We start from the raw sequence: 20,184 nt of genomic DNA, 5'->3' as shown, positions 1-20,184 counted from the left end.
TTCACATAGTGTAATCTGTCTGACCATCTCTGCCCCCCCCTCCTCAGGTTCCCCATGGCTGTCTCCTAACCCCTCGGCTTCAACACAGCCCCCATCCATCAGCCTATGCACCGCTCCCTGCTTTTCAGCCGCCACACAAAGGAAGTGGCAGGAAGTCGAGGCGGACCCCCCCACTCCTTGTAGTTCAACTCCAAGTTCACCGCTGAATCAGAGTGCTGGCAGACAGATGAGCCAGGTAAGATCTGCCTGCTGTCACAGTCTGTTTCCTGGGGTTACAACCCTGATGAGCCATCAGATATAAATCCAGATTCTGTTACTGCATCGCCTTGAGGGAATGGGAATAGAATGGGAGGATGAAACCCTCTTTATTAGTCACATACATGCACACAGCAGAGCACACACAGTGAAATTGGTCCTCTGCATTTAACCCATCCTAGTACTAGGAGCAGTGGGCAGCTATTGTGCACCGCCCGGGGAGCAATGGGGAGGGGGGATTGGATGTGTCCAGTGCCTTGCTCAAGGACACCACAGCAGGGCCCAGGAGGTGGTTGTTCTTCTTTGGGCACGGGAATCTTGCAAACGTTATTCTGAGTAGCAAGAGGAACACGTTTTTTCAGAGACATATAATTTATTATTGCATGAGTCATTAAATCTTTGAAATACAATTTGTATTCTGGGACATCCCTGCAGCATCACAATACTCATGTTAGTTTAGAGCTGCAAATTATTATTTTTCTTGAATAAAAAGTTTGGCCCATTAAATGTAAGAAAGTGGTGAAGACTTTTTAAGGAAAGGTGTTTAAATGTCTTGGTTAGTCAGTCTGAAGCTTAAAGTAAACTCTAATATGATATAAAACAGAGAAAAGAAGAAAAATGTCATATCGGAGTTGAGAGCATTTTCTGAAATATTAGAGACTCAAGCAATTCATGTATAATCAATATATTTGGCAACTTATTTTCCATCAATCTACTAACTAAATTTGGAGACACATTTCATTTTTAATGATTATTGCACCTCATGCTGTTTGGATATTAAACTAGTTCATATATTGATTTAGACAAAATGTTGATTCATTGATCAGCCCTATAGAGTTAAGCAGGAATAAGTCCGTAAAGCTGAAAATGAGATTGCATTTTACCCCATTTGGTTCTCTTGTCTCAAAGTCAACCGTTTTTTGAATGTGTCTTTGGTTTTTGACCTGAAATAAGATCTTTCGTTAACACAAGAGATTGTCATTTTGTAATCTACGACATCAAATATGTCTGTAAACTCCAATAAGCCCTACGCTTTTATGTGTCATTAAAATGGAGGTTGTTAACTATTGACTAAAGACAACGACTAAACGCCATCCCGGTGACCATTAGCCACCTTTAGCTTAGCGGTGGTGACGCACAGCCATATGACTGTCATGTAGTTTGTTTATAGCCATATATTAGCTTTTTACTTGTGCCAAAAACCATAAAGTGTTATCAACATGTGAAGACTATCCTGCTGGACCTTATTTATTTGCAAAATACCCAAATCCAATCCAATGGGGCAGCGGCTCAGAGGCTCAATGGCAGATTGCACTGGGCAGCATCGAGCAGCCGGTCAACAATGGGCACCAGTGTGCATCCTCCATTAATCCTGCAGCCTTTACAGTTACCCAGCAGTGCCAGGGCCCGGCGACCAATGGAGGGCCAGACTGCCAGGCCAACGGCGCCGCCCTGCTGCCCTCCACACATTCATCTACCCACCAGGCTGCCAGACAGACGCAGACAGCACAGACAGAGATGAAGACAGAACGAGAAGGAAAAGGACAATGGGAAGCAGGAGAAGAGAGAAAGGAAGGCGGGATAGAGATGTGGAGAAAGGTTTAAAGGGAGGAGGGTTAGAGGTGGAGAGAAGAGCATGGAGAGCAGGAGGGAGGAGGAGAAACATGAAGGAAAAGAAAAAAAGACAAAGGAGTCCAGTCTTTATCACCCGCTGTAACTGATTAAGGAGGCCCCGGGATCCTGGCAGAGGTGGTGGGGGGGAGGAGGAGGAGGAGGAAGATGAGGAGGAAGAGGGCTGACCTGAACCACAGAGAACTAGTCCTACTCTCAATAGTATAGGTTTGGTCATAAAATCAGAATGGCTCTCTTAATAAAAGCAGTTAAAAAGTAAGTTTGACCCTTATTTCCACATGATCTAAACCAAGGATGAGTGCATCCCAAATATTCAATATAATAATAATAATTCACCATACACAAATTCATACCTTTGCAAAGGAACACCATTCTCACAACCCAATCAGAAAAAAAACATTTTTTGGAGCAGGCCTGAAACAGAAAGGCGCGAAAAACAAACATGGGCTTTCTGCAAATGGAAACAGGTACAGGGCCAAGAAGAAGGAAGTCAACCTGGAATAACCTGTATTTGTGTAAATATGTGTTCTGAAATATGGTAATATCTTCACCTAAGTTACAACAATCAACAAACACAATCTGTTTTAACTAATAGCACACCAATTATTGTTTTCTTCTTGTCCATATTGAAAACATAATTCAAACATTCTTTTGGGTAGCTTGGAAAAAGTATGTGAACCCCAAGCCATTAACAAAAGCTAACTGAGTTAGGAGTTAGCAAACGTTGTTTTATTCAGTGAAACAAGATTAGAAGTGTTGTTTGAGCTATTTTGACTTATAATAATTGTCTCTCAAATATTTAAAGTTTGCTATACACAAGAAGCATCTGCTGACCCATGCCTCACAAAGAAATATCTCAGAAGACCTACTGTACGATCGACAGTGGATGATATGCATACAGCTGGAGAGGGTTACATAGTAATATTCACAAGTTACGTTATTAAATCAGTCAGTATTGCGACACATGTTGATACTCAGCCAAGCTGACTATGTGTGTTTAAAAAAGACATGAACGACCTGTGTGTTATTAGCTTAAGCACATTGTATTTGTGACTAAGATGAAAATCAGATCGAATGTCATGACCTATTTGTGCTAAAACTAGGAAATTCAAAAGGGTTCACATACCTTTTATTGCAACTGTATATATGTACTAAAAGGAACATTAAATACAACTATGAACTTGAAAAAGAACATGTGTCCCCTTTAAGTTGTTACTAATAACATTTATAATGGCTCAGTATCCCAGTAAGCCATGACAGAGTTTAAACCTAAGCCATCAACAACAAGAGCAATAGGACCAGGAAACTGAAGCAGCTAAATGGAATACAACCCCTTATTATCTATACCATGTACACCTGTTTGTTTTTAATATATAGAAAGATAACATGACAAGTTGTGGTTTAAAGTTCAGGTTTCAGGGGAAGCTGCAATGGAAAATACAAATACAGCTGGACACGGTAATAGTTTTGGTCTGTTTGAGTTACGGTGTAAGCCCTTAATCTGACAAAACAACAAAAAAAAAGTCCCAATACACTTCCACGCAAATTATTTTCTGATTCAAAAGCATTCCAACAGTCCAACAGCAGGAATTTGTGATTGTAAATACACCATTTAAGTATACATTCAAAAGCTAACCACAGTGCATCTCTGATTATCTCCCGTATATACAGTATGTTTACACTTGAAGCATAGCCTAATACAAAATCATTGTAACCATGGTTATATGTCGGCAAATTCAGATATTTCTTGATACATCAAAGAGAAAAGGAATTCAATCAGAGCTCTCTTAATACAGTGTCCTACTCTGTGCAGTTCCCCGGTAAAAACAGAGTGAAACGAGGGGTAAATAACAGGGTTAGTCCCTGTTCATAATGTCTGAGGTCAGGATGAATAATACTCTATCAGTTATTTCTGGGTGTAACCAGAGAACATTCTATATGATACAACAATACTTTATTGTCAGATCAAGTCTGACATTTTCTTCAGTCTAACTTTATTAAATCGTGGGACCCTGTATCTCTGATCTGATGGTAAAAATTAATATTCTTTGTTCAGGACATGTTTGGGTCAGAGATGATGTTGTTGGCCAGCCTCAATGGGTTATTATGACAGGCTGATTCAGAGTCTCTCACAGGGTTGATCTACAACCTTCAGCAGATTTTCAACTGGTGGAGTGGTTTTGACTTTAAAGCGCTAGACAAACACTTGTACCATGTAGAAATGCAAAACTGTAGAACACTAAGAATCACAGATGTAAAAAACTAAAGAAGAATTTGTCTGAGGACCTGAGGCGATGGAGAAAATAAATCATTTGTTGTCCTTTTGCAGACAAAACACAAGTATAAGCATATGAGGCAGTAAGGTGCTAATTGATTTTTGTTAAATGAACATACAACACAGACATTGAAACAAAGAAAGACTGACCTGATGGAGTACGGACAGCTGAAGAGTGTTTCTCCGTCTCTCTGATCTGCCTGCATCTGCAGCAGCCGCCCCATCAACTTTATCAGCCCCTGGACATTCCTGTTCACAGAGAGGGTCAAAAAAAGAACACAAAGAAAAGATCAACAAAGACTCCAATGAAAGAGGAAAACTGTACAGTTAGAGATGTATGTTTAAGAAAATAGACTTGTTTGCATTTTCTTTTTAAGTGAGAACAAAATCAGTAATTTGTTACTGCGGGACTGTTGCCATCACATGATCACAAGAGGGCAGTTAATTAAGTTCAAAGTGATTGTTATGCCTATTAATTGTTAGAAAAACTCAATGTTGACTTTAATTAAATGTATTATGTCAACAGATTACACATAACTGTATTAGGTCAGTCGAAAGTAATAATATTAAGTTAAAATACAAAAATATTAGGTTCAACTTAATATTATTGCTTTCAATTAACCTAATACAGTTATTTGACATTTGTTGACATAATACATTTTATTAAAGTCAACGTTTCAGTGTTTTTATCCTCGATCAAAGGAATTTAAAGCCAAAGTTCCAAACAGGGTGACAAATGAAGAGTTAGGTGGGTATAGAGTGGTGCAGGAATGAGTCCTGAACCATTCACTTCTGGTTCCCTTGTGTCATAGCCAACACATTTTTGAAGATGCTTTTGGTCAGATGCCTAAAATCAAGCTTTAAATACGTTCACTCATGCTAAGAATGTTAATAAGTGGAGATTGACCGGTCCCGTCCTGTAAGTATCATAAATGTGTGTTTGCCACAGAGCTTCATTTCTGCTATATTCCAAAATCTCAATGGAAAAATCCCATTGCTTTTTGTCACAGCACCACCCAATTCATCCCCTGGGTAAATACAAAGTCTGCATGAGTATGTTTCAAATGTCAAGGAAATAACATGGAAAATCTTTGTCTTTGTGTTATCATTATGGTGTGGAGCACACTGTTGTGTTTCAGCTCATATGAGACTGTATTTTCTATCTTAGGAAGCATCATGATGACAGGAAGGTGCGGTGTATATTTTATACCAAAATTCCACACAGGTTTTCTAATTAGGTTATTTATTATACATAAAACTAAAAAAATGAACTAAAAAGATGCTTGGAACATTCATAGAAGAGAGGGAAACAGACAATATTACCTGCCTCTTTCCCATTCCACAGTCACTACAGTTATTGTTCATATCAACATATTGATGGTGCTGCGCAGATATACATTCCATTATTTTGGCGTGTAAAAAGAATTATGGCCAATTATTTATTGTCATACCAACCATGAGCAGAAAGGTCATTCAAAAATGCCGACCCAACTTTTTCCATTTACGATGAGTCATATATTGCAGAACAGAAAAGGTCACTTTGCAGTAAGACTTTATCCTCCTTCACTGATGGGGGGGGGGGGGGGGGGGGGCGGTTAATGGATCAAAGTCAGCAGAGGGGGCAAGGACAATGTGTGAGGGTCCTATATTACTGAGAGCTGAATTATGCTTCTGCATGTAGGTGCTGTGTTACCTGCAGTACATGATCAAAGTACCAGTTCACTCTGTGATATTTCATCTAATATTTTGTTAAATGTTCAAATGTATCCACTGAGTAGTTGAGTCTGCTTGACTAGACTCATACTTGTAACCATTATTTTTTTAATATATTAACAGTTGTGGCTTCTTTTTATTTATACCTCTAAATGTCAAGGAGGAAAAGGTTGATCTTTCATTTTTGTTAACTCATTACTACTATTCCGTGTTCCTGTGAACTAGTTTTTTTAAAGATTCAAGTTGACGAAAAGGTAAACCAAAACTGCGAACTGCAGATGAGAGCATCAGCCGTCTATGAATTTCCGAGGAATACAGCATTGAGCAAGTTTCCTACACTCAATATAGGAATGTGCATTGGTGACACCTTTCTAGGTTAAAGTAGTATCAGTCCTGAGTCGCTGGTCTGGCTCAGTACTCCTGTGTTGTGTCTATTAGGGGACAGATCTCAAATACACTGAAAAGATTGAAATGTCGACTTTAATTAAATGTATCATGTCAACAGATTTCACATAAATGTATAACTTTAGTTGAAAGCAATAATATTAAGTTTAAATATTACATCAACTTAATATTATAGCTTTTAATTAACCTTAATCTGTTGACATGATACATTTCATAAAAGTCGACATTTCAGTTTTTACAGTGCATATTACAAAAAGGGTGTTTTCTGTTATCATGGTAGGTTTGATACCAGCGTCCAGAATTATCCTGAGATACCAGAAAATAGACATGTCTCCAGATTTGAGTGAATGGGTCAATGCCATGGTTGCACCCTACGAGATTCTGCTTAGCTTGAAAGGCAATGAGAATGCTGAGTACAACCCCTGGGAACGTTTTATGGACACACATCATCACAATCATTACTGCACACACTTCTTATTTTCCATTGCTGATGAACTCAATTTCTATTTTATTATTAATAATTCATGGATATCTTTTTTCCATGACGTGTCTTGTAATGTCTAAGCCAGGAACGTAGGGGAATTTGGTTTGGTGATGCAGTGTACCACCAGTAAAACTCAATACACATTTGGATTACAAAGAAACACAAGGATCACCTGCAGAGATCACTTACCCTTGATATGCCCCTGAACTCAGCGTTCAACTTGAGTACGATCTTATTATGCTTGATGGGAATGGCCAAATCCCTTTCCGAGAACCAGCACCTTATCCTGGTGGAGAGGTTTGTGTGCCCTGATGAACCTGGGGGCTGTGTTGTCTGGAAACTTGTGTTCCTGGTAGGGTCTCCCATGGCAAATTTGTCTCAGGTAAGGGACCAGACTAAGATTGGTTTAAAAGACCTCATGACAAACACACATGAAAGCGAGGATACCCGGCCCGGAGGAAGCCCGTTGTCCCCTTCTGGAGCAAGGCCCAGAAGGAGGACTTGTCGGCAAGCTTCTGGTGGCCGGGCTTGCCACGGAGCCCGGCCGGGCACTGCCCGAAAAAGGAATGTGGGCAACACCTCTGCTTGTCCGTCCCGTGGACCCACCAGCTACGGGAAACAGCGATGGGGTCGGGTGCGCTGCCAGAAGGGTGGCAGTTAAAACAGAGGGTCTCGACGGACCAGACCTGGGCGGCAGAAGCTGGCTTTGGGGACGTGGAACGTCACCTCTCTTGGGGAAAGAAGCCGGAGCTTGTGCGGGAGGTGGAGCGTTACCAGTTGGATCTGGTGGGGCTCACCTCTACGCATAGCGTCGGCTCTGGAACCTTACTTCTTGATAGGGGTTGGACTCTATTCTTCTCCGGAGTTGCCAAAGGTGTGAGGCACCGAGCGGGTGTGGGGATACTCACAAGCCCCCGGTTGAGTGCTGCTTTGTTGGAGTTTACCCCAGTGGATGAGAGGGTCGCCTCCCTACGCCTGCGGGTTATGGGGGGGAAAACACTGACTGTTGTGTGTGCTTATGCACCAAACAGCAGTTCAGAGTATTCGGCCTTCTTGGAGACCCTGAAAAGAGTCCTGTATGTTGGCTCCCGAAGGGGACTCCTTAGTCTTGCTGGGAGACTTCAACGCACATGTGGGCAATGATGGAGACACTTGGAGGGGCGTGATTGGGAGGAACGGCCCCTCCGATCTGAACCGGAGTGGTGGTTTGTTACTGGACTTCTGTGCTAGTCATGGATTGGCCATAACAAACACAATGTTCGAACATAAGGATGCTCATAAGTGTACTCGGTACCAGAGCACCCTAGGCAGAAGGTCCATGATCAATTTTGTTATCGTATCATTGGACCTGAGGCCGCATGTTTTGGACCCTCGGGTGAAGAGAGGGGCGGAGTTCTCAACTGATCACCATCTGGTGGTGAGTTGGGTCGAGCGGCAGGGAAAGCCTTTGGACAGACCTGGTAAGCACCAACGTGTAGTGCGTGTGAACTGGGAACGTCTGGAGGAATCCCAAGTCCAGGAGGCCTTCAACTCACACCTCCGGCGGAGCTTTTCAGGCATCCCTGTGGAGGCTGGGGACATTGAACCAGAGTGGGCGGTGTTCAAAGCCTCTATTGCTGAAGCTGCAGCGGGGAGCTGCGGTCTCAAGGTCTTAGGTGCCTCAATGGGCGGTAACCCTCGAACCTCCTGGTGGACACCGGTGGTCAGGGAAGCCATCCTACTGAAGAAGGAGGCCTTTCGGGATATGTTATCCCTGGGTACTCCTGACGCAGTTGCAAGGTATCAACAGGCACGAAGGGCAGCAGCCTCAGCCGTGGCCGAGGGAAAGCAGCGGGTGGAAGGACCAGAAGGACTTTTGGTCGGCACCAAAGTTGTGCTGGAAAACCGTCCGACACCTCAGGTGGGGGAAGCAGGGAACCATCCAAACTGTGTACAGTAAGGATGGGACATTGTTGATCTCAACTGATAGGGTGTTAGGGTGGTGGAAGGAACACTTTGAGGAACTCCTGAACCCGACAACTCCGCCCTCTATGTTAGAGGCGGAGCTGGAGTATGAAGGGGGATCAACTCCAATCTCACGGGGGGGAAGTCACTGAGGTAGTCAAACAACTCCACAGTGGCAAAGCCCCGGGGGTGGATGAGGTCCGCCCAGAAAGGCTGAAGGGTCTGGGTGTTGAGGGACTGTCATGGTTGACACCTCTCATCAACATTGCGTGGAAGCCGGAAGCAGTACCGAAGGAGTGGCAGACCGGGGTGGTGGTTCCCCTTTTTAAAAAGGGGGATCATAGGGTGTGTGCCAATTACAGAGGCATCACACTACTCAGCCTCCCCGGGAAAGTTTACTTTAAGGTGCTGGAAAGGAGGGTCCGGCCGATTGTCGAACCTCAGATTGAAGAGGAACAATGCGGATTTTGTCCTGGTCGTGGAACGACGGACCAGCTGTTTACTCTCGCAAGGATCCTGGAGGGGGCGCTCATCCGGTCTACATGTGCTTAGTGGATTTGGAGAATGCGTATGACCGGGTTCCCAGGGAGATACTGTGGGAGGTGCTGCGGGAGTATGGGGTGAGGGGGTCTCTACTCAGGGCCATCCAATCTCTGTACTCCCAAAGCGAGAGCTGTGTCCGAGTCCTCGGTAGCATGTCGGACTAATTTCCGGTGAGGGTTGGCCTCCGCCAGGGCTGCGCTTTGTCACCAATCCTGTTTTTAATATTCATGGACAGGATTTCGAGGCGTATTCGTGGGGGAGGGAGTCTGCAGCTCGGTGGGATAAGGATTGCACCACTGCTTTTTGTAGATGATGTGGTCCTAATGGCTTTGTCGGTCTGTGACCTGCAGCACTCACTGGATCGGTTCGCGGCCGAGTGTGAAGCGGCTGGGATGAGGATCAGCACCTCAAAATCTGAGGCCATGGTTCTCAGCAGGAAACCGATGGACTGTCCACTCCAGGTAGGGAATGAAGCCTTACACCAAGTGAAGGAGATCAAGTATCTCGGGGTCTTGTTCTCGAGTGAGGGAACAATGGAGCGTGAGATGGGCCGAAGAATCAGAGCAGCTGGAGCGGTTTGATATAACATTTTTTTCAAATTTTATTTTAGAAATGTCAATATATGAATATTTTTCTCTTTTATTGCAGATTCAGGGTATATACAGAGATTCTTAAGTTGAATTTACTACCTTTTACTACCTCTTTTACTACCTTCAATTTATTTTTTACTACCAGCACGACTTCAAGCTGCAACTGTAGCAGCGTAAAGTGTGAAGTAAAGTGACGCGTAAAGTAATGAAATATCTTTCCAAAACGAATTAATAACATATTTCATCACAATTTAACAGGGTAATTATAACTTCCACCACTGGACACAAAAACTGGCCAACACACACACACACACACACACAGAGAGAGAGAGAGAGCGAGAGACTCTGTAGGTGTATGTGAGTGTCTGTTTGTTTGAGCAAGCTAGTGAGCTACATTTAAGTAAGAAGGAACTCTACCATAGGAGTTGGATTAATCAAGATGACACAACAGGCCTTGGTCCATAGTTTTTACTCAAAATGTCAAAAAGTAACAATTGCATAACAAAAACTAATTTCAAGTGGTTAAATTAGGGCCTTGAAAAAAAAGAATAAACTAGATAATAATAAAGTGCAACTTTCACTGTAATTACAATATCTTATTAACAAAGAAATAACTTTAACTTCAACTGGACGCAAAAACTGTCCGAGAGAGAGAGAGAGAGAACTTAAACAACAGTTAGCCAGCAGGGTCACAAGTGCCTCAACTGTGTGGCCTTTTCTTCAATCATTTTATCCACTTGGAGAAGTTCTGCTTTTTTTCCCTGTGTCTTCTCCGAAAAGTGTTTGATTTTGTGATGAGCTCAGCCATCTTTGTTCCTGCCTTTCCCTCGGCCATCTCTGCATATTTGTCGGCGTCATTTTGGAGTGAATGGCACACACTGTGGAGTACCTGCCGCCGGTCCCGGAGGTCCTCCAGCTCTTTCTCTGCTGCTTTCCTCTTCAGCTCCTGTGTGGCATTCTCCTTTTTTTTCCGCTCACTATCAAGGTATAGCCTGTATTGTGACCTCGATGAAGCAGCAGAGGCCAGGAGCTCCTTGGTCAGAGGAACTTTCAGAACGCCGCCACAGACAATTACCTTATCGCAGATTAATCTGAGGGCTTCGAGAGATTCATCACGGAGGTTGCACGTTTCTACCTCCTTATTTACTGAGAAGCCTCTCTCCACTGTGGCTTGTCCATGGGACAGGAGGAGAGCACTTTGGCAGAACTTTAGCAGGTCAGGGTGGGACGTGCAGAGTTTGGAGTGGAGAAAGACATCCAGACGCTGCCTCAGGGGTTGGAAGGAAACAAATTCTTCTTCTCTGCCCACGACCGAGAGAAAGGATGTGAATTGTTGAATGATGACATCACCTGCAACATTGATACGAAAATTAAGATATATTAATTTCATTAACACATTCCAGTCAACTGCTTCACCATCCATTCGACAAAAGTACATACAGTACATCGTAGATACACATAATAGTATCTGTAGCAGTGGTTCTCAACCTGGGGGCACGGAGGTCTTGTCTAAATTACAAATTGATACAATTGCGCGTCGGTGACTTGTTTAGCTGAATCTGCTTGCAAGGTGCCAAAACACCTTCTACATCAAACAGATAGAGTAAAATCACATAACTCACAAGAACACTGGATGTGGCTATCAAAAAAGAAAAGAAAAGTAGAATAATTTGAGTGCTTGAAATCATGCATTGACATCAAGGTTGGTGGGGGGGGACAATATTCTAACCTTTGAAAGGGGGGCTCAACTTGCAAAAGGTTGAGAACCCCTGATATAGAGAGCTATGAGAGCATAAAGTTTAATTTTGTAAAAGCAAGACACTTTCACACCTGTCACAGTAAAAAAGCAGAAAACCACAAAAGAGATTCCACGCACAAGACCTTAATCAATTTGAATAACTTATCCACTTCTACTGTCCCTATAAAATATGTTCTTACCAGCTGCAATGCCACCTGCCAGCTGCTGCCCCTGGATGAAAGCCTGCACTAATGACTTCATCTGTAGGATGCACCACTCTGGATCCCTGGCCATCCTTGTGGGATCCAAACAGGTGATCTGCCTAACTATGGGGAATTTCAATGGCGATTTCTCCTGCAGTTTCTTTACGATCTTAATCAGACCCTGCAAACACTCTTTTCTGAGGTGGAGTACAGAGAGTTCACCTATCTTTGATCCTGGTTTGCCCAGGAGTGCCTATTAAGGAACATTAAGGAACATTCATGTCAATGCTTTCTTTGAAAGGAAATGTTTACATAACTTATTGTGATGATAATATTAATACTGAACAAATTGTATTTGCTAGTTGATTTGTGCAAGCATCATAATTCACAAATTCACCCCGCAAAACAAATAAACAACAATAAAATTACCTTGATGGCAGATTCAGCCCCCAAGCCTATATCTACCCTTTTGAGGGAGACCCAGTTCTTCTCCTCAGAGATGTCCAATTTAATCAGCTGCAGGGGGGTTTGGTCCTGTAGGAGTTCCCTTTTGATGAACCGCCGCAGTAAACTCTGATGATGACAACAACAACAAGAAGATAGTTACCCAGACATTCATATACATTAATATAGGTTTACATTCAAATTAATGAATCAAAATCTTTACAGTGATACTTACCAACAGGAGCTCAGTTAAATCTTCTGCCAAAAAAGGCAACACTGGCTCGTCTGTTTGGTACTTCTTGAGAAATGGGTTAAAACTTCTCGCAATGGCGAGGAAGAATTGAAGCTTTGGGATTAAGAGTGGATCCCCTTGTGCTGCCAGGATGGCATCATAAGAGGCCGTGTTTGGTTTTGTGACCTTCTTATCCTCAACAGCATTGACAAACTTCTGAATCATGGTCCAAACTTCCAGGACTCTCTCTGCAACCGGCACATTTTCCACCCATCTGTGGCCGCAGAAAGAGAGGGGAAAGCAGGACGACCCGGTGATGTTGGTGTAGTCCTCTCTCCGGGCAGGAACGTTGTGGAAGAGGTAATGGAGAGCGCGCAGGAGTTTGTCAATTTGCCAGCCTGTAAAGCCTGCCTTCATGGCATTGTGGAGGGTATGGAGTCCACAGCTCCCAACCATCAGGACTTGAGCACCTCCATGCAGCTCAGCATGTTCCTTTTGAAGGAGATCCAGGAGTTTGAAATTTACATTTGGGCCATCCATTCCTACTGAGAGAAGCTGCCTCATATTGAGTTTTGCAACACATTCCTGTGAATTGTCACACAGAAGTTAATGTATTGCTTAAGTAAACCACATTCAATACACATCAGAAGGTAATACTGTATATGCTTCAAATCAAACATTTAGCTTTATTATCCTAAAGTAAAACATGAGTCAGGTCTTGGGATACATTTCACAGTGATAGATATTAGGCCTATGTCAAGGACTGCTTTGTCAAAGTTAGATCATTGGTTCTCCAAATGTGGCTCACTATAATAAACTAAATCCCTATAATATAGGTTTGGCTTTATCAGAGCCATGCTCAACCTTCAGATTAAGGGTGCGTTCGTAAATTGCCACTCCGAGCACACTCTGAAACGTTTTAACAGTTCGGAAATTCACGGCCAGAAGAACGCTCGTCTTTTTCAAACTCAGAGCGCGATTCTATTTTTCAGAGCGTCAGATTGAATTTACGAACGAACGAACGAATTTAAGCATAACGGCTAACACTTTGACCTACAGTCTTGTGACGTCTGGTCACCCTAAGCTTTGTTGGCTGATACATCTTTTTAATTGCATACATTTTACAATATTATATTACAGAAATTCAACAGTAAGCTAAATAAATACAATTATCAAAAATCCATGAAAATGTGCAAACAATCTCCCCTATGTAACCAATAAGTATAATAGGAAAATAAACTTACTTTGATGTGCTGCAACAGATCGTCAGCTCTCCCATGTCCCAGGAATTGTGAGCCAAAATACCTCGAGCGTACACAACCATCCTCCAAAAAACGAATGTGTATGTCCATTTGTTTTTTCTTTGACGATTGATTGAGGCTCTCATCGAACATAAGGACGTACGGTCCGGCATTATTTATGGCCTCAACCAGTTGCCTCTTAAAATAGGGTGCGATGCCAAATTTTATTATGTACCCGGTTTTATCCTTGCCCAAAGCGAAGGATTTGGCGATTTCGGAGTCCGGGAACATATTTCTGAACAGCTCTCCTATGCCTTCGTTCGAGTTGAACGAGTGGTGTTTCATTGCTACATCTAAACACCACAGTACCTCAGCCTGCAAGGTAGAGGTGGTAGTGCCTAGCGTCTGCTTCTGACCGTCTGTCGTGCACCTGTTGCTGGTGGTAGGACTACTGGCAGGGTATTGCAGGGGGAGAGCAAGCGAGGTTGAGGGAGCAGTGGAGGTTGAAGGAGCAGTTGAGGTTGAGGGCGTCGATGTAGCCGTTGTGCCAGTGTAAAACAGTGACAGCGGTAGCTGAGCGTTACGTCCACGCATCCTAGCTTGGTGGCTACTTGATAGCATGTGCGATTTCACCGCCTTCACCCCCATCCAGGTAATGCTTATCGTCTTCTTGCAGACGTTGCAATAAGCCTCTTGGCTGTTGCCAACTACTGGCCTAAGCCATTCTTTAAACAACGATTCCTCCAGCCAGAGGTCCGAAAATTTGCATTTGCCCATGTCTTAACTGGCGAACTCGCGAAGAGGTTTGACAGCAAGCTAGCCGGGTACCTAAAATGATTTTTTTTTTTTTTTAAATCAATATGTTTATATTGGATTATCTCCGTTAATATTGGTAGTAAATGAAGTAGCGTAATTGGAAGTTAGTCTTAACTAAGTTTGTTGTAGAACAGATAACAAGAATAAGAAACTCGAACAAGATCGGAATAATACTGTAGGTTATATAAGGAAAGACCCATTGCTTGAGGCATTTAGTGTCTTAGAGTCCCTCCAGATTTCTCAGTCATCAGCCACCGGACCAGGGCGGGCTGCAGTCACTACAGGATATCCTCTAACCACGGCCAGCATGTCTTCAATGTCCGTACGCTCTTCATCGGTTCGCCCGGTGGCCAAGTCGGGTCCTTCATGCGCCTCAATATATCCCTGTATAGTACCTAAAATGATTGAGGGAGTGCGCGAGGTACATGTGACATCATTGAATAGCCGCGAAAATTTTGTTGGACTTAGCAACAATAACTAAGGGGGGCGTGGCTTGGCGAACATCAGCACCCCCTGCTCAAAATTACTTCCCGCGGCCCTGCTACTTGCAACATGAAAATAAATCCACGCAAGTTTAGTAATTTAAGGAGATAGGCCTGCACGTAAATTACACAAATAGAAAAAATCATACGCCCAGCTGGATTGGTGTTCAAAAATGTACTATCTCGTCAGATGACGTTTACTACTTTTCACTACTTTTTACCGGCCTTAATTCGGCCTAATTTCATTTACTACCTTTTACTACCTTTCACTACCCCGCGGCAACCCTGAGATTTTTCTTTCTCTCTCTTAAGGCAGCCACTGAGGTCAGGGGAAAAGTGTGGTACCTGGCAGAGGGCAGCAGGTTGAGCACGCTGTTCAGGACATACTGCAGGTCTGCATGATTCTGTTCCACCAGCAGAACCACAGCGTCACAGCAGGAGGATCGCACCAGAGCGCAGTCACTGCAGCTCTGCTGCCACAGAGCCTCCAACGCCGGACCCTAATACACAGCAACACACACACAACTTAAGAATTAGATCCAGAACTGGCCTATAACCTTCCTGTCGTGTACGGGACAAATCTGACCCATTTACTACTCTCATCAATCATAAATATTATGTCTTACATTTGACTGATTCAAGGCTTTATGATATCCTCCACAGTAGGGATTAAAACACAAGACTGCTGAGCAGCACTTTCAATGAGCTTTGAGTCCATTGACCGCCACAGGAAATGAATTGGTAACTCTAGATTATCTTCATCAGATAGTAATTTTGGAATACATTTTCAGTGCCTATTCTTTGTATATCCACTGCAGTTATTCAAGTTAACCAGTAGACTGAGACATTGTTTACTGCTTAAAATTAAAAAATGCATCCATAGTGCAGTGTTTCCTTTAACCCCAGCTCCCAATAGCTCGACCACCCTGGTTTGATCTCCAGGATAAATAAATATTGAACGCACTAAGGAAGAGGTTGCCACTTATTTTTACAGTGGACCACCATGTAAATGTGGACAACAACATGTAGTGTCTGTTGGGATTTTAGGAAAACACAACTCCATCCAGCAGCACCAACAATATAGCACTGTTTGGGGAGTAAAGCTGAAAAGCTATTGTTTTCAAGTTAGCTTCTTAGAAACTGTTTATACAAATGCTACATAACCAGGCAGAAACTCCAACAAATGAAACAACCACGTTTTGTAGACAAGGCATAGAAGATAATTTATAAGGTCACTAAGCCACACACTCAGAATGACTCTGAATTGATGTGGAACTCACCTGAGGAGAGGACTGTGTGATCTGCCCATTGTTCCCTTTCTCCTTCAGCACAGCAGCAACAAGAGTCCTCACCGTCTGGAGATAAAGAGGTCCTCTTTAGTTTAAATGTAACACTCCCCAGCCTTGCTCTCTTCCATTGGTCCGAGCTGTTATGTTTGCTAACTCTTTGGTGAACATGTCAAATCTGCTTCTGCCTCGTTCACGCTTGTTACTTTAAATCAGCTGAACACCTTTTTGGAATGGATCAAACTATAGTTTGGAAGAGACATTTGAACACAAAAATACATTTTGGATGGAACCATGTAGCGATAAGAGAATACAACATGTTGTAAGGTACTTTCATTAAGTATAGAGCTGGAACCGGGACAATGTTAGCCTAGCTTAGCACAAAGACTGCAACAGTCCAAAGTTGAAAAATACATTTTCTTACAACTCTATGCCTCTATTATTACGCAGATCACAGTTTGTAGTTTGAGGGGGAGTTACGGGCTGAAGCCATTTATTTGTAGAGGCAAAAGCGTGCAGTTATTATCAGTGATGTTGGCAGGCTAAGGACGTCATGTCTGTGAGCAGTGAAGGAAGAAGAACTCAGATCATGTACGTAAAAGTACAAATACCATGGTGTTAAAAAAACCCATTAAAGGTAAAAGTCCTGATTCATAATAATGGTACTTATTTTATTATTATGGTTATTGCATTACCCTGAAACGGCAGTTTCAACCAGAAAATGCCAATATTAGTACTCTCTGTGGGTTGATTTTGATTCATTTGGGATCGATGAGTCAAAATCAGCCCTATCAGAGTACAAATATTGGCATTTTCTGGGTAAAACTGCAATGTTTTATACATGAACCAAAACCACTCCAAAATTGTCCAAATCCGGCAACTCGTTTTTTTTATTATTGTTTACTATATGGCTATAATGCCATTCATTTTCAGAATCAGAAATACTTTATTTATCCCAAACTGGGAAATGTATTCATTGCAGCAGCAAAATACATAAAGAAGAACCATAACAAATAACAAATAATTAGAGCTAAAAATAAAAATGAGAAATATACAAATGTCAAGGTGAAAAAAATTAACAAAACTTGTGCTAATTGTGCAAATTGCCCAACATATGCAGGTTAGCATCCAGCAGTTTCTATGTGCTGGACCCCTACTATACATTTCTAAAATAACACTTTGGGGTACTCAACATTTCTGACTTCACACTGCTGGCAACTAGACTACTATGTTTATATAGCTCTGTCCCTTTGGTGGTTGGTCTATTAAAGAGCATTCTAATTTATTCTGTATATTTTAAGTGTGTATACTTAGATACTCTTCTGAATAAACATATTTTTCTATTGTGAATATTTATTTAGCAGAAAGTGACTGGAGTGAAAATAGGAGGAAAAACTGGTGAGGACCCCAGAAGATAGGAAGAAATGATTCACTCACACATAACGGAGTCAGTGTCTTACCTGGGCTTGAATGACGGGGCTCTGGAAATCAAACCGTATCTTCAGACTCTCCATCATACCTGCGGGTCCTGCCTGAGAACAGAAACTCCATCAGAATATGTTCACACAGCTGAATGACAGAAACAGTGTTAGACTCCTAGGATCACATATCATGGTGGTGGGCCTCTGAAACAGAAGCAGAGCGAAACAGCCACCTGTTGCTGCACAGCATTAAGGGAGGTCTTCAGGACGGTCCCTCCTGTGTCTGATTGTCTTATTGTCTCCACCTGTGTTTCTCCTCCCCTCCCCAGCTGTGTCTTTTGTATTTTTTGCATCACCCTTTAGTTTAATAAAAGCTCACTTTTGTTTATACTCATCTAGCTGCCGCCTTTGATTTTATTCTGCGTTTGGGTCCTTATCTTCAACCGTGACACTGTTGAATATTGATCAGAAATCTCATTGCGTAAACATTGTATGACAGCACAAACGGTAAACCCTATAATGTAGTAATGTTACAATATAAAGGTATTAATTCAAAAATAGCAGGATATTTGATATAATCCATATCAGCTCGCCCTAATTTGAGGTTCTGAAATGCACAATTTTGTGAGGTATTAATTTGAATATGTCCGCTGCTGACTATAAAAACATTTAATTATAAGAGGGCACTGAATATACAAAATAGGCACCATCTGCCTGCCAAATGCTGGCTTATTTGCGGCAAAAGAAATTGGTTTACCCACCAGCCAAATCATTTTTTTCTAATCCATAGAATGGCTGGCAGAATTTGAAAATTTGCTAGACATTTGGCTGGTAAAACAATAATAATTAAATGTTCATGCTGTAGTATGACATACTTAATTGACTTGGGAACCTTTTAGTCACACTGAAAAAATGAAATGTCTTAAAATAGTCAGCTTACAGATGTGGATTAAAGGACGCAAAGTTGGAGGAAGAGTGCACTGAACGTTGACTTTCGTTAAATGTAGTATGCCAACAAATGTCACAAAACTGTATTAGGTTGGTTGAAAGCAATAATATCAAGTTTAAATAAAAATTATTTGGTTCAACTATACATTATTGCTTTCAACTGACCTAATACAGTTTTGTGACATTTGTTGGGATAATACATTTAATGAAAGTCCACGTTTAATGCACTCTTCCTCCAACTTTGAGTCCTTTTATCCCCATCTGTAAGCTTATACATTGGTGTAACACTGCTGTATGAATAAGGCTTATGTAGCCAGACCCCTGCAACCCCCTCCCCAAACAGACCCCAAACCCAACCCCCCACCCCAGCTGTTATCTTACTGATAAGTCAGCCTGCTCTGCTGTACTGTCCCCCAACCTGCTGCTGTACGCTCCACACACACTGCTTTCTGCTGCACACTGACAGGTAAGTCAGCAGCACCTGCGACTACACAACTTTACAAACTGACACTGAACTCTGCCATCTGCTCATTAACTGATGTTTGTAGACAACGTGGCTGCTAATCATCAAATATCTAAATATCACTGCTGGTTTTTCTTATATTCTCTAATGAGTCTTTATGAGTTTGACAAAAATGTGTGTACAAATTCATTTTGAGGTGAAATTAATAAACAACTGCCTTCATGGTTTAGAGGAAAGCGTGATTTGATGGCTTTTTCAGTAATTTAATTGTCAATATTCAACTAAAAACAATGAATGACCAAAAAAAAGACCCTGAATTATCAGTTAAACCTAAATAAAGTTTGTACACCAAGCGGTTCCAGTGGTTTCTACACAGCATGTACCTGACAGTAGCACAATGTAGGCTGGCCTGTACTGCTAGGTCTGCATTAGCGATAGAAGAGAGGACAATGCAGAGACAGTGTTGAGCCAACAGTGCTTTAGAAATGACCCCACGAAGGCTTTACTGTGGGACTCACTGCTGCACGCTCCACATGCCGGACAGGCACGTGGTATTTCAATCCTGGAAGCACCACAAACAAAATGAAATATTTCCAACTTGTTGAATTAAAGCCACACTGAGATGTTCTTTTAGAGCAGATTATCCAGATACCATCGAATGTACAAATAGATGGCTTGTCATTCCAGCTACTGAGAGATGAAGCCAAAATATCTCCTTTAAAATAAACATCTGTTCTCTAGCTGCAGTATAGGCCATAAACCCGCCTCCTTCAAACCACATGGAACTTTATGGAAGGGTTAAGCATGTGCCAAGGAAAAAACAATTACATTTTAAAGCTCATCCAAATCATGAGATGCTTACACAAAATATTTTTCACTTTCATTAACATGATGTTAATTTCCATCTTTTCATCAGAGTTGTAAAGTAACAAAGTACATTTACTCAAGTACTGTACTTCAGTGCATTTCTGAGGTACTTGTACTTTACTTGAGCATCTCCATTTTATGCTACTTTGTACTTCTACTCCACCACATCTATGTAGTACTGTTAGTTACTTTGCAGATTTGA

The 20,184-nt window shown here is 42.1% G+C and overlaps 2 protein-coding genes across 5 annotated transcripts in view; both read right to left on the bottom strand.

Annotated features, from left to right (window-relative positions):
• The window catches only part of focad (focadhesin), a 60,310-nt gene that overhangs the window by 38,962 nt on the left and 1,164 nt on the right, over nt 1-20,184 (bottom strand). Inside the window, exons 1-5 of one of the 3 annotated variants that reach the window (XM_063900421.1) lie at nt 19,499-19,550; nt 17,744-17,815; nt 16,278-16,352; nt 15,343-15,497; nt 4,313-4,411 (exon numbers count right to left, since the gene is read on the bottom strand). In XM_063900421.1, the coding sequence (XP_063756491.1) occupies nt 4,313-4,411; nt 15,343-15,497; nt 16,278-16,352; nt 17,744-17,800 (386 nt within the window). In that variant the 5' untranslated portion in view covers nt 17,801-17,815; nt 19,499-19,550. Of the gene's footprint in view, nt 1-4,312; nt 4,412-15,342; nt 15,498-16,277; nt 16,353-17,743; nt 17,816-19,498; nt 19,551-20,184 lie in introns of those variants that run through there. The other 2 variants (XM_063900422.1, XM_063900420.1) reach the window with 2 other exon arrangements.
• Nucleotides 10,295-13,011, bottom strand: LOC134875782 (uncharacterized). 2 transcript variants are annotated; one of them, XM_063900425.1, is made up of 3 exons: nt 12,462-13,011; nt 12,212-12,355; nt 10,295-11,191 (listed from the first exon to the last, which is right to left on the bottom strand). In XM_063900425.1, the coding sequence occupies exons 1-3, from the start codon at nt 12,996-12,998 to the stop codon at nt 11,111-11,113; spliced, it is 762 nt and encodes a 253-aa protein (XP_063756495.1). In that variant the 5' UTR covers nt 12,999-13,011; the 3' UTR covers nt 10,295-11,110. The 2 variants fall into 2 exon arrangements, with proteins under 2 accessions (XP_063756495.1, XP_063756494.1); XM_063900424.1 differs by having other exon boundaries at nt 11,182-12,035.

This window comes from Eleginops maclovinus, chromosome 14 (assembly GCF_036324505.1).
Source record: "Eleginops maclovinus isolate JMC-PN-2008 ecotype Puerto Natales chromosome 14, JC_Emac_rtc_rv5, whole genome shotgun sequence".
Taxonomy (NCBI): domain Eukaryota; kingdom Metazoa; phylum Chordata; class Actinopteri; order Perciformes; family Eleginopidae; genus Eleginops; species Eleginops maclovinus.
Note: the sequence above shows the minus strand (reverse complement) of the source record. Positions and strands in the feature narration are given on the sequence as shown.